The sequence below is a fragment of the Pholcus phalangioides genome, unplaced genomic scaffold, assembly GCF_987345545.1.
Source record: "Pholcus phalangioides strain wild (caught in Gottingen) unplaced genomic scaffold, Ppha-v1.0 ptg000017l_1, whole genome shotgun sequence".
NCBI classification, from domain to species: Eukaryota; Metazoa; Arthropoda; class Arachnida; order Araneae; family Pholcidae; genus Pholcus; species Pholcus phalangioides.
Window position 1 is genome coordinate 39,309,127 of NW_028301610.1, and position 15,113 is coordinate 39,324,239.

The 15,113-nt window shown below is 36.1% G+C and overlaps 1 protein-coding gene across 3 annotated transcripts in view; it reads right to left on the reverse strand.

Moving 5' to 3' along the window:
• LOC149073033 (ral GTPase-activating protein subunit alpha-2) overlaps positions 1 to 15,113 on the reverse strand; it is a 405,837-nt gene that overhangs the window by 323,337 nt on the left and 67,387 nt on the right. For all 3 annotated transcript variants that reach the window (XM_089246694.1, XM_089246695.1, XM_089246693.1), the window contains exons 12-13: positions 4,104 to 4,304; positions 3,920 to 3,993 (exon numbers count right to left, since the gene is read on the reverse strand). In XM_089246694.1, coding sequence (XP_089102820.1) covers positions 3,920 to 3,993; positions 4,104 to 4,304 — 275 coding nt within the window. The remainder of the gene's footprint in view (positions 1 to 3,919; positions 3,994 to 4,103; positions 4,305 to 15,113) is intronic.

Consider the following 15,113-nt stretch of genomic DNA (forward strand, 5'->3'; position numbering starts at 1 on the left):
AATGAGAACTAAATCCAAAATAACAGTACCCTTAGAGGCTTCTGATATATGCCGATACAAAAAAATTATCGAGCACTAATTTAAAGAAAGCGTCTTTCATATTGATCTCTAAAGTCAGTTTCAGGTTAACTTTGCAGTGAAGGGGAAACTATGAGGGACCGCATCACTTGTTGCTATGGGAACGAAAGCGTCTTAACCAATGTAAGACCTTAGCCTCGGTAAGGTGTTGCCGATTCTCGCCAATCTCACTGAGAAAAATCTTTTTTTACGTGTAACGTAATTGCACAGTTAAATTAGTAATAATTATAGAATTTGAAAAAAACCATTGCCGATACTTTCAGAAATAATAGTGAGGTTTTGAAATCATTTGTTTTGTTTTTCGATTAGAAAGTGTTTTAAAATTTAGAAAAAATAATTATCTTCTATTAGAGTGTTATTTACTCTTCACTGCTGTGCCATAAGTAACACTAAAAATTTCAAAAAACATAGTAATATTTTTCTGCAATATTTCCCTTCCCTCAGCTGAAATTTATTTGCAAAAAAAATCCAAACAACATATTATGAAAGCAACGTATAATTTTGAAACACTGTATATTAACCATGGCTCTCAAAATTTTGGGGATTTTTAATTTTTTCTTCAATTTATATGGAAAAAAATTAATGTTAAATAAAATCAAAAAAAAAATTAAGAAGAAGCAGATTAACTCTGTTTTCACGTGTAAATGCAGCAATAGCACAAAATAATAATAATGATACGGAAAAGTTTAGAATTTTTTTACTCACTTTTCTTGCCGAAATTTCCGTCGCTCGACCCCCCTCTCTTCCCCGAACGGTATACGTCGATGCCACTTGTTTTACGGATGATTCTTATTGAGCTTTGTTTACAGCGAGTATTCAAATACCAAAAATATAGTATTCAGGAATGGAAGAGCAGAGAACTTTAGCGTGGCTATCCAAACCACTGTAGAACCCCCTCTCTCACTTATTTTATCTGAAGAGACACTAAAGGCAAGGGGCATCTGGAGAAACCGGTAGGTGAAAGATGGCGTACGTTCGTGTGAGGGGAAGATGCGATTCGTGTCAACACTCTCTGTGATCGGAAACTAAAACTATCCCATAAACATGGCAAAAAATAAATAATAAAAAAAAAGGAGGACCAAAAACCAAAACTTCTGCACCCATATAGGGCCTCTCACAATAGTATCGGCACTCTCGTGGAAGAGAAACAAACACTTCTTGTAATCTATGAGTGAATATCTGAACTCAATGAAGCCTTTTTTTGGGAGAAAATAAAACTGATTGAATATTCGTGTTTATGTGTAAGCCTATAACTGCATGTAAAAGTGAATGAAAAATTGTATCGTTATGGAAAATTCAACCAAATAACGAAAAAAATATATATACAGTATATAATTGTGTAACGGAAAAAACACGACAGTGATATTGGCGGGGAAAATTTCTAGGATATCGCGCCAGAATGTCGTTGAAGTTGCTATGGATTTTTAATAATGGTAACCAATATTTTTTATAATTTAAAAATTTTAAACAAGTAAACATCAGTTCAAAACGATATTTTTTCAGTATTTTTGTCAAAATCATAGAAAAAATATAAATATTCTGTATAAAGGATCATCGTAAACCTCCGATATATGAGAATAATATTTTGCAGCAAAGAAATACACTCTACCTTTCTCTTCACTGCAAAGTTAACCTGAAACAGACTATAGTTGAAAAATTGTCCCAATCAATACCTAGGTATTTGAAATCTTGTAAATATGACAGCCCTCTTATATGCTTACACATGTAAGAAACTTCATCGTTAAGTTTGGCAACATAGTTTGGATCCTATTCAAAGGATTATAACTAACCCCTACAATAACTTGAGATGTCTTTTGTTTTATGCTCAACCAATATAGTTTCAATATCACTTCTTTGCACATTACACTCTCTAGCCTTCAAACATGATTTCACATAAATCAAGACTCCACTCTCTTACCTATCAGATCTATTTTTGAAAAAAATATTGTATCCTGAGATGTGTAAGAATGATTCATCCACATCGTTTGCCCAAGATTTTGTAATGACTATAAGATTTCATAAATACCATAGTTTCTAAAAAATCGTTCTTATTATGCAAGCTCCTGGCATTTATTAGAACACATTTCAATTTGCCCTATGATTTAGTGTCAATCGAGAAGACATAGGTGGGTAAATCCCCGTCAAAACTGTTATTATTATCATTAGCTAACCCGTATTCCTGTCTACATGGTCTGGGAATAAAAAACCTGACTTGAGCCTGTTGTAAACATCCCATACCCTCTCCTATTCAGGTGAATCCCATCCCAATGAAGTCACCTATAGATGAATATGGGAAGCTCCAAGAAAGTGACCTCAAGTGAGGAGCAAATGGAGCGGAGTTGCATACAATCTTGGTATGGATCATCACATGATACATCACAATCCAGATCTGATGACTGAGAAGATATAAAAGTCAAATTTCTATCATAAAAATGACAATTACTGCAGGGTAGGGGTTGGTAAAAATGAGTGTCCACTATATTATGCCTTTTCTTCAAACATTTTTTTCCATTTCCCAACTTTCAAATTTGTGAACTAATTTGCTAGCTCATTAAATTTGGAAAAATTAGTGCAGAATGAATATAATGATAAGGTATTTATGATAGACCAGCTGTTAGCCACAGCTTCACTTGTATGGATTTGGTAATCTGAAAATTGTCGCGATGATATCCCCCCATATAACATTTGAACCCATCATGACCCCTTTGGGAGTTAAATTTTCAGAAATCTTGTCTTAGTAAGCCTGTATATTAAAAAATATAATACTGACCAATTTTCATATTTATAGCTACAGCAGTTTGGGATCAGCTATAATTGCCACATATAACCTTTGAAACCCCCCTTCATGACCACCAAGATGTTGAGGTTTAAAAAATCTCTCCTTACAGAGTCTCTACATCACAAAATTAAAATACAAACTAAATTTCATATTCATAGCTTCAGTGGTTTCAGCTCTGCATTATTTCTCCATATTCCGTGTGTGTCGAATCATATTCATCAGGCCAGGGTAAAGTATCTTATATAACCTCCCTTACGGGTCAAAATTCAAAAACCCCTTTCCTGCTGAATATTTACATATAAAATAAAACTATTCACCAAATTTCATATTTATAGCTTCAGCAGTTTTGTCTCAGCAATGATTGCCTCATATAACCTTTGAACCCCCTTATGATACCCTTAGGGGTCTTCTGTTTTCTTCCAAAACAAGCACAACTGTGGTTTATTGCCGTGGGAAATTTACTACCAGATGAGTTGTACCAGAAGTGTGAGTGTGTACGTACCTAACAGTCTGAGTGCATACACAGTGTTGTGCATGATTTTCAGTGCTGCCATCGATATTTCAGAAGTGAAGTGAGTGAAGTGAAATGATTGAATATTTGTGCCATTGTAAGCCTGTTGCTCTCTCTGGTGAGACTTTTCAACCGTTTTTTATAGTTTCAGCAGTTTTTGCTCGGCAGAATTTCTCTACATAACCGTTGAACACTCTTATGACTTCCTTGGGAGTCAAATTTTAAAAAAATTTTCTTAGTCAGCCATCTTTTTCTTAGTCTTAGCCATCATAAAATGAAAGTACTGGCAAATTTCATATTTATAGCTTCAGCAGTTTTGGCTCTGCAATGATGAATCAGTCAGTCAGGACATGCTATTTTAGATATATAGATATCAAGTGGATATGTGATTAGACATTTTGTATTTAATGGTTAGTTATTTGATGTAGCTAAAAGTGAATAAATATTTATTAACCTAGTATTTATCATCTTATGTTCATTCAACAACAATAAAAAAAATGACATACTGCAATTTCATATTTTCAATAATGTTAAAAAACACACACACATACCAGACTTTCCTATCCATCTGAACATTCATTACCATGTAGCGATAAATATTAAGAACTCGCTTGCACATGTCAACCTATATAAATATAGTTCCTTTTTCAACTCAATATAACATACATATATGTGAATACATTGAATTTTAAAAAGTACATTTAAAAAAAGTTAAGTGTTATAAAAGATTTGTACCTGTTCATCAAGTAGCTTCAAGTTGTCTGGTGATATGTTTAAAAGGAAAACATTAGCTGCATTTGTTATAAAAACATTAAGAATATTTTGTAGCCCAGCTTTCAAATGTCCGTAGTCACTATGTATTGCTTTAAGATAAGAATCTTTTCTAAGACGCAAACCCAATTGTTCTTGACTGGATGAATCTGTAGATTCAATCACCTATAAAGAAAATTTTAGGATAAACTGAAAAATCATAGTATCAGATACTTTGATGTCAAGTTTTTGAAATAAAGAACAAAATAATAAAAATGAAGCTGCTACAGTACATTAACACTAGAACCGCGGCGTGGGTCAATTTGACCCAAATCGAACTTTGTTTTCATTTATCTCGGAAACTTAAACTCAGATGTTAAAAAAATTTCGTGACTTTTCATGATATCATATGAATATTAATTCACGAAAATTTTATTATCTTCACATTTCGTGTTTCAGAGCTATAAGCACTTATACCTAGAACTGCAGTTTGGGTCATGTTGACCCAATGTACTATTCTATAGGAAAAAAGGGGTGTAGAATTTTCTTGGAAGTGGTTACCCTTTCTAAAAAGTATTTTTAGTGAAGATAGTGAAAAATACAGGTCTTTCAAGGTCAATTCACTGTCAGAGCCGATTATCTTTTTTCAATGGAGGAAATGGCAAGTAGAGCTAAATATTTTTTTTTTCTTTGTAAACTTGAATACCTGGAATTCAGACGGGACTCAATAAAGATTTTGGGAGAGTAAAAGCTTAACTCTAAAAAAACGTGTAGTTGAAATTTCTGTAGGCAAACTATGTCACAGAAAAATAATAAAATTCTAGCTTGCACCAAATACGTTTTGAACGGATTTCCAAACCTTGGGAAAAGGATCGACCTCCAACGAATCTCTCTGTTTCAGAGCACATAGTGATGCAACTGATCAAGCCATTTGAGAACAAGGGCAGAAATGCCTCAACCGACACCTTCTTTCACTACACTCAAATGTGAAAAGCCAAAAAATACGAGTAGAGACGGTGAGACAAAATCGAAGAGCAATAAAGGTAGTGAAACTACAGTTGTATGGAATACTGATGCCACAATGACCATTTATCAGGGAAAGAATGATATACGTTTTTCATTACTCATCACGCTTCATCTGGCAGTCAATATTGGCAGTAGTAGCCCCAAAAAACTTCCACACACACAGAAGCTATTTCACACTACAATTCAACAAAGTGTAACGATCGTAGTTGTAGTGATCAAATGCCCACAAAATATTCAGTGAAGGTGGCATCACAGACGTTTCCTACAACATCCTGGATCTCACTATAAAAATATTCCTTTAGTTTGTATAGAGCAGTACAGGTGGCCAGAACTATTTTTCGAAAGTAGTTCCTCTAAAATCTTATTGAAGAGCTGCGTTCATCATACGTGCGGCCCATGCGTAAAACTAAGCGTTCGTGCGCTCTTGATCATGTAACTGTTCAAGAGCAATTAAAATAATAATGATAGTAATAAATAAAAATAAACGAGTCTGATATATGTCAGGTAACATAAAAATGTGGAAACAAAACTGTTAATTTTTGCATGGGATGTGCAACGCCAACATGCGATGAATGTGCAAGAATAATGAAAAAAAAAATTTGCTCAACTGCTCATCATAAATTCCACCTATCAGTAAGAAACAAGTACTTATTTGACAGAATAATATTATAGACTTTTTGATACTCAATTTGACACGCTTATTTTACATCTTTGTCATATTATGGGATTACTGAAAAATGTTTTTGGACTGAATAGAGTAAATAATGTATACAAAATTTTATTTTTACTGAATTACATCATTTTTTAGCTAATTTTGAAGCCCATTTTATATTCATAAACAAATATAATTTTACATTATGAATACGCAATTAAACAACATTGAATAAGAGTAAGGAAAAATCCAGGAACAGAAAATAAATTCCTGTTTTCGCTATGAAACACCGTTTTTTCACAGTTTGGGTCAATTTGACCCAGTCAGCGGATCTAGGTATACCGAAAGTGCTGCGGTTCTAGTGTTAAGCTTTTACGAAATGGTGTATGTCCCTTTCACACCCTGTACACACAAACATGAGGGGCTGATTTTTCTCGCTGGAGTTGGCAACAGTGCTCTCTTAGAGATAAGTCACAATTTTGTTTTTGCTCCTGATCGTTCAGTATTTTTTCTAAGTCTGTTTATGTTGATCAATATTTTTTCTGCTTGTGATCGTTCTATATATTCAAAGTGCACTTTAATATTGTGTGTGTCAATCACAATTAATATTTTTTTTAAAAGACGCGGTTTTTTTATTTTATTTTTTCACGATGAGTGATCAGCCTTGTTCAATTTGCCACCGTCGCCCTAATTCCAAATCTGCTACAGTCAAATGTTCTACCTGTGACAAAAACTTTCACTCAAAATGTCTTGATAGTTCAGATGAGCTAACCACATCGGAGGGTGCTCTGTGGATGTGTAGTGAGTGCTCTAAAAGCCACTCGGAAATGTCGTCTGTCCCTCCAGTCACTCCGATCGGTTGCCAATTTGCATCAATTGGTTCTAATATTGAACGAGGCAATCGTGAGATCTCAAGCAATTTATTTTCTGAGTCTCAATCAAACGCTTCTTGCGTTCTCCCGAATTGTACTGCAAAAGTTCTGCGACAATCACATTCGATTTCCGAGGGTGGTCTGCACGACGTAATTCATCAGATAAATAGAAAAATTTTCTTGCTCAAGTTAGATCTTTACGGCAAACATCTGCAATGATCGGCTTCCCAGGCAAACCTGTGAAGATTTTTATCAGTGATCATCTTTGCCCTGAACGGAAGAAACTTCTTGCAGCTGCCAGAAAGTTCAAACGCGATCACTCCTGGAATTACCTGTGGACTACAAATGGCGTAATTAAGCTACGAAAAGACGATTCATCTCAAATCATAATTGTGGATGATCTCGACATATTGAAGAACATTTAGTGTTAGTTGCATGGTGGTTCCCCGAATTCTTCAGTCCATTCCAGACTGTGAGTACTATACTTTTCCGGAACTGTTTTCTTTACAGGAGTGCATTACATTTAACAATCTGTCCAGAAATACATTTTTAGCTCTCCATTTCAATATTCAATCCATTTCCAATAAGATAGATACAATTCATAATATCATTGCTGATTTTGTCACACCTCCGATATAATTTGTTTTTCCGAGACTTGTGTGGCTTCAGCCTGGAAATACGTTTAATATTAATGATTATCATGGTTTTTATTTAAATCGTAAATATGCCAACCATGGTGGTGTTGATTTGTTTCGAATTCAATTAATTTGTTCAATGTAAATAATAATTTTACCCTCTCTTGCCCGACTTTTGAAATTATTGTTATAGAAAACGAACATCACATTATTGCATCTATTTATCGCCCACCTCAAACCGACATTCATCTATTTTTAGATCATATTAGCAAGATCTTCAACTATTTATTGTACTCTAATAAATCAGTATATTTTCTTGGTGATTTCAATGTTAACATTCTGGCCATGTCTAATGCAACTAACCTTCTTATTGATACTTTGACCTGCCATGGAATGTCAAATACTATCACCAAACAAACTCGTATTACACCTAGCTCCTCCACCTGTTTAGATTTATGCATCACTAACTGTAAGACTGTGAAATCGGGCATTTTGTCCTATCCTCTCAGCGATCACCTGCCTATTTTTGTTTTATCTGTTGTAAATCTGAAAAGTTGTTCTTCCCCACCTAATAGCATACAAATTCCGTTCTTTTAAAAAATCCAACATTCAACTATTTAAAAACAAACTTAGTACCCTTGATTGGTCCTATCTCCATCACGAAACAAATGTAAACACGGGCTATGGTCAATTTTTGTCTATGTGCAGCAGACTATACACTAACTGCTTTTCATTAATTTCATATCGTTCTAACAGATGATGCAGAAAACCTTGCATGACTCACGATATTCATTCAAACATAAATAAGAGAAATACACTTTTCGCCAAGTTTGTTAGAACACGCTCCATTGATGACTAGAATACTTTTAAAACATTTCGGAACCATCTACATAGTGATTTAACCAGACGGAAAACTGATTATTTTTTTTGTAACACTAAAGAAACCTGGAATAAAATCAACAATTTGCTCGGTAATCAGCATGACAAATCTTCAAATTTTCTGATCTACAACCATTCCTGCATCACCTCTCTCCCTCAAATTTGCAATCTTTTTAACAATCACTTCATTCAATTACCCAATATATTAACTTCCCGCATCCCTAGTACCACAGCAAATTTTCGGGACTATATAGAATTTCATTCATCAACCATGTTTTTAGAGCCTATTGAAATAGGCGAGATGGAATCTATTATTTCATCGCTTCCTTCGAAAAAAGTTTCTGGAAACGACGGTATTTGTCCTTACGTCATCAAGCAAACAGCAAAGCAAATTTCTGAACCTCTCACTTTAATCTTTAAGTTTGCTGTTTCTTCTGGGACTTATCCCGATCTAATGAAAATGGCACGGATCTCACCAATCTACAAATCTGGCAGTCATTCAGACATTAATAATTATTGTCTCGTTGCAGTTTTAGCCTGCTTTAATTGAATTTTCGAAAAAATTCTTTATAAGAGACTTAACTCGTATTTAAATCTCCCACTGTCAACATGGGTTTAGAAAAAATCATTCGACGGAAACTGCCCTTTCTTCAGGCCCTAAATTTCATACAGACCAGTCTTGACCGAAATAAGTTTTTTACAGGCACTTTCTTTGACTTAAGTAAAGCTTTTGATACTATCTCTTATAATATCTTAAGAACAAAACTCTATCACCTTGGAATTCAAGGACACCCACTTCAACTATTCGCTAGTTATCTTTCAGGTCGAAAACAATATGTAAAAATAAATAACATTGTCACCCTTAGTACGATGTGATATTGGGGTCCCCCAGGGCTCCTGTTTGGGCTCCCTACTCTTTAACATATATGTAAATGACCTGGTGGTCTCCTTGGGTGATATTGACTTTAATCGGGGTGGCCTTGATTTGATTTTGTACGCGGATGACACAAGTCTTCTTATATCCTCTTCCACAGTTGAAGAGTTAGTTTTTGTCACTAACCACTACGCCAACAAAATTATTCATTGGTTTTGTTGCAATTCTTTAATAATGAACCACGTAAAAACCAAAAGTATCTTATTTCGACAAATTAACAAGCCGATTCCTCTTGTTATCCAACCAGTTTCCATAAATAATTTTGAAATTCAATACGATTCTTCAGTAAAAAATTTTTGGGTGTGATTTTCAATTCTCACTTAAAATGGGATGACCATATACATACCACCCATATTAAACTGAGACAGGCAACGGGTGTCATTGCCAAGTTATCTGCTATCATTCCGTTAAAAATTAAACTTTTACTGTACAACACACTTATACTTCCAACACTCACTTACTATCACTTGATTTGGGGTCGTACATCGTCCAAAAACCTGAATAATATAGCCACCATCCAGAGACGGTTCCTGAGAACAATTTCTCATCATTCCCCCTCCCATATTACTAAGATCCTTCCTGTTCATATACTCCACAATTATCTTCTTTCAATTTTTATGTTCAAGGCAATTAAACTACATATGTTCTCAGATATTATACAACTGACTTCGATTAACCATGAATATAATACCCGTAGTCGTAATGTACTTTACCCCACTGCGGCTCGCACTAATATGCTTTTCAACAATATAAATACTACGGGCCCACAATGCTGGAATATGCTACCTGCCGCTTTAAGAGAAATCAATAGCCTGAGCATGTTTAAGACCCGTCTAAAAATCTATTTAACACAACAGCCATCAGAGATGTAGTATATATTTCCTTCTTTTTCCTCATTGTAATTGCATCAATCTATGTTGTTTTTTTTTCTGAATTTTTCATTTTGTTTTTCTGATTGTTTTTGCCAACCCTTCTAATCGGCCACGGAGCTCATCAGGGCATTTCTATGCCCTTTTCTTCGTGGTTCGACTGTACATGTTCAATTTTTTTCTGTTATATTGTTCAATGTTCTCACCTGTATCAATAATCATACATGTTCTATAATACACTGTAATATTTTCATGTACGGAAAAATAAATTGAAATTGAAATTTAATTGAAATTGAAAAATTGTAGATATATTTTTTTCAACTTCAGGGAGTAAAGCCCTGAATTAGAGGATTGTGGGCATTTTGAGTTAGAAACATGGTGAATATGAACTTTAAGGGCCTCAATCAGAGGGAAGCACTTGAAGTTGAACTTGCTTTTTCTTCAAAAAAGAAGCTTTTAGAAGTCTCTAGGGAAAGTGTGATGTATTACATAAAATTTAGCAGGAAAATATTGTATGTGTGTAAAAATATACCCTGCATGGTCATAGCTGAAAAAAATTTAATGAGATAAATTATTTCTCTGCATATGAAGTTAAATTAATGAATACTTTTTGCATCTTAAAATTGAAAATAGTTTACATTCTCTGTAATTTGCAGATGGATTGCATTTGATTTGAAAAATATGTGGTTGAACAATAAACACTAGATGCGATAAAGATGGAATTTAAAAAGAAAACTGCTTGGAACCCACATTGTGTTAGGCTGTATGAAATATCCCTGAATAAAAATTTACTGGCAGAGAAAGGTCATACAAGTGGCCATTGGGCTATTGTAGATGATCTCAAATTTGCAGGGTCATCACCAATGAAGAAGCTCAAATGTATTTCTACCATCTACTCTAGGCCGGAATATCTCACTTCTGTACAGGAAGAGGTTGAAACAGAACTATTAACCTAATATAAAAGGTATTTTTAAAAATAATTTGTCCATCACAAAGAAGAAGAAACACTTGTGACCTACTGAGAATGCATAGTATTTTGGAATAAAGATTGATTAAATGACTCCAAATGTACTTTGCAAAATAATAGACAATGCATCATATAAAAACTAACTTTTCCAATGTGTACAAATTTTACTCAAAACACTAAAAGGCAATCATTAATGTCAACAGTTTGCTACAAGTCCTTAATAAAGGTTCACAACATCCTTAGAACTTGTGATGCACATTTTGAGAAACACTGGTCCAATCCCATAGAAATGACACAGAAAAAATAACTAAAAAATTTAAGGTGTTCTTTTGTCTGAGACCAACTTAGCACTAATATAGTGCTGACATCTCTGGTGATATTTTTGGCTGTCAAAGTACAATAGGGGAATAAGTCAGGTCACCACTGGGGAGGGGGAGCAGGCGGCTCTTTTCACCCCTTAACCTCTCCTTCAACATTACAAGGGGTTGCCATGCTTGCCCCGGCTGACCAAGCAGGGGCGTAGCCAGAAATTTGGTTCGGGGGGGGGGGGGACCACTTTCATTTTGGGGGGGGGACCAAAGTGACAGAACAATGGATTTGGCCATCTTTTTCCCTATTTTCGGTCATTTTCTCACATTTCGGGGGGGGGGGGGACCAGACCCCCAAGTCCCCCCCCTCGCTACGCCCTTGTGACCAAGCATTTAGTAGTGGCCCTGAGTCGGGTCAAAACAAGTGAAATATAATATTTTTAAGCATTGTGAATACTGCTGCGTAAAAAATGACACAAAGCTAGCAGCATTTATGGCACCTTGTTTACAAGAAGAGGAGTCTGTGTGTGTCACAGACAATTCCAATAACAGACTGAAAAGGTGTGCAGCGGTACTTCTCAAACTTTCCTCACATGCAGAATTGCTCTAATCAATGTTGATCCACCACTCCCCACCAGAGTAGTCTAACAAAGAACCACTTCAAAGAAATAAACAGGCACATATGAATATTGCAAGCTCACTGCAATGCTTCTAACAAAAATTGACGACACCCCTAGGAGCCGAAATGCACACTTTGAGAATTACTGGTATATAAAAACACGCTTTTTCAAAACATTCCTGGCCCAAAACAGCACCACACTAGTGATAGGGCAATCAATATCTAGTATGGTGTTGACCGAAAGGGGCATTTATTGGAAGATGAAAAAGGAATTCAAACTTGCTGAGGGATTTGGTAAAAAAGTCAACTGCAAAAATGTTCATAAAAAGAGTGAAACGATCCTTTGTAAAAAAAGAAAAGAAACCTAATTTTTCAGAAGCCAGCTTCTGTAGAGACCTGAACCTGAAGACAGTGGCATATTTACGGATGGGGGGGGGGGGGTAGCGAGCTATAGCCCAGGGCAGCAAATTTGAGGAATGAGTGGTACAGAAAATTAGTAGTATGGGAGAAGGGCGACAAAATATGTATGTACCACAGACAGTAAAACCTTGAATCCATCTCTGCCTAAAGAGCAATGGACTAGGTCAGTGAATGATGAAACAGGTGACCTAGAGAGTTTGGAAGCATAGGAGTGATCCAAAGAGTGACCTGGAGCATGTCTAAGCATGTGAATGACACCAAAAAAGTGATGTAGAGGGCAAGGGACTAGGCCAGCGAGCAACCAAAAGAGTCACGTAGAGCTTGTCTCAGCATTTAAATGACCACAATATAGCAACCTAAAGGACAAGGGACCAGGTAAGTGAACATCCAAAAGAGTGATCTAGAGTGTGTGAGAGCACATGAATGACCAAAAGAGTGAGGGACTAGTTTAGTGAGGGACCAAAAGAGTGTGCAAGCATGTGAATACAATAGCCCCCGTTTTGGAGAAGTGCCAATAGGTTGGGATTTTTGGCGGGTCGCCAAACCAGACTTTTCATAGGCCCTTCTACAGTAAATTTATAGCATGGAAAAAGGAAAAAGATAGTAATTGTCCCGGGCCTCAGGGCTGGAGCCATTAGCTCCACTCTTGTGGGAGCCATGAGAGTCAAAAACAGTAAGCAGGTTTGCATCCCCCACAAGGGTGGGACTAACAGGACTCAAGACATGGAGCTTTAGACAATTATAATAATTTTTTTTCGATGCTATAAATTTATTATAGAAGGGTTTGTGGAGGGGGGCTTGCCCAAAATCCCAACCTAGGGGTCATGCTCCAGGACATGGGTGACTAAAAGAGTGACTCAGAGATACTGGTGTGGTAATAAGGGTAGAGGGGAGGTAAAGCAGGATTTTGCAGAGGGAGGCAAATTCGAGGAATGAGTGGTCAAGAAAGTCAGACCGAAATGAGAGAGGGGCACCAAAATTTGTGTAGCCCACAGAGGGCAAAACCATAAGTGCACCTCTGCCTAAAGAACTAGATGCATTCAGGTTCTCATCACTTATGCGTTTTCAGACCTTCACGAAAGGTGTATGCAACTGGAAAACATATCATCCAGTTGTTTATGTCAGGCCTATCTGTAGAGGCCTAAAGAGAGCAGCACTGTTTGGAAGTGCAAAAAAGGATGAGAATTGAATAGCAAAAGAGTTTGATAGCATTTGAAAAGTACTGTATTTACTTGCACTTATTTACCCACTCACGCTTTTCCCCTCAAAACGGTTTCAATGTGTACAAATCTGTAAGAAAGAAAACACTGTCATAACAAATCTGACATTAAAAAAATCCGGCCCTGTAAAAATGCTGCTTGAGGCAGCCGCTTCATCACCTTATGCCTGGCGTCAGCCTTGGTATTGAATTGAATTTATGATCATTGTTTGAGCTATTGGTTTGGTTTCAACCGTCAACTTCCTGATTAACAGATTATTTACATTCATTATTTCTGGATATGAAAATGGTTTATTATGTTCCCATCATACTGCTTTTTCGAACACTCAAATTTCTCTTAAAGTTTGGAATGGAGAGAGTTTTTTTTCCTATTTTTTTCTGCCTTGCTTTCAGAGCAGCTGCTTGTTGTGTTCTCCGTATTATTCACGATACTAATAATTCCAAATGGAAAAATATGTCACATTTAATAATTTGGTTCATATTATGCCATTGACCAAGGGAGCCCCTTTGAACACAATGATTATTTGAGCCAAAAATGGAGAAGCATTAGTTTCTAAATTTTGATATAGCAAACTGTAAGTCCAGACATGGTCCACGCTCTGTCCCAAGAGGGATGTAAGCCCCGAGGGGTTGGGCCACGTGGGATATAGCAAACTGAAGATATACAACGCTGCACCAAACTGACACCTCTTCAAACTGAACCGCAGACATTCAGGTTAAAAAAGGTAGCTCACATAATTAGATCCCATGTATCGCAAATCCAGTTCCATGCAAGCTTATGGACATACAGGAGCTCCAGGCTCACATGCACATCCTTCCCAGTTTACAGATAATTTTCCTGGTCTATTTTATCTTGATACCACCATGTGTTTACCCATTCCAATGGTCAACACTGTCCAAGCAACTGGCTTTTGGCACTCTTTTCATCCTGATAATAAAAATCCTCTTGAACTCTACCAGTGCATAAATAAATTTCTCAAGCATGTATTTGAGCCGTTCAGCCACACACACATTGCCGCTATAGAAGGGGTGCCAAATCTGAGGTAAAAGAAAAATAAATGCAGAAAAATTTGGAAAAAAATGTTTTGTCAATGGAACTCAGATGTATTGGATGAATTAACTTGCAAAAGGAAGTATAATATTTTATGCATTGTATCTAGCTGAGAACACAACCAGATAGACAATAAATATGTAGCAGTTTATGAAGAAGTGGAGGAATGTAAAGCCCAGAGAAAGAGTTTAATTATTATAATTGTCAGTGTTTCACCATATTACATATGACTGAGACAAATCTGTGAGTTTTGCATGTCGTTTTACTGGTACAGCATATACACCAGAGTGTGTATTGCCTCAGATGCAGTCTATGACACTGCAGCTGAACATTATGTAGGCCCTTGAACAGAGAAGCTTTCCACCCGTCATAAACCACGTTCAGTTATTCAGAGAGAACAAATTCACAGATGGAAAATTTACGCATACAGCACATGAATACTGGTAACCACGGCTGGGTTTTTGCGAGCAAAAATGGATTTTTGATGAAACAGTGGCAAAGAGTGGAAAACACCAAGCAAAAATTGGTAAAAATGATTCATTTT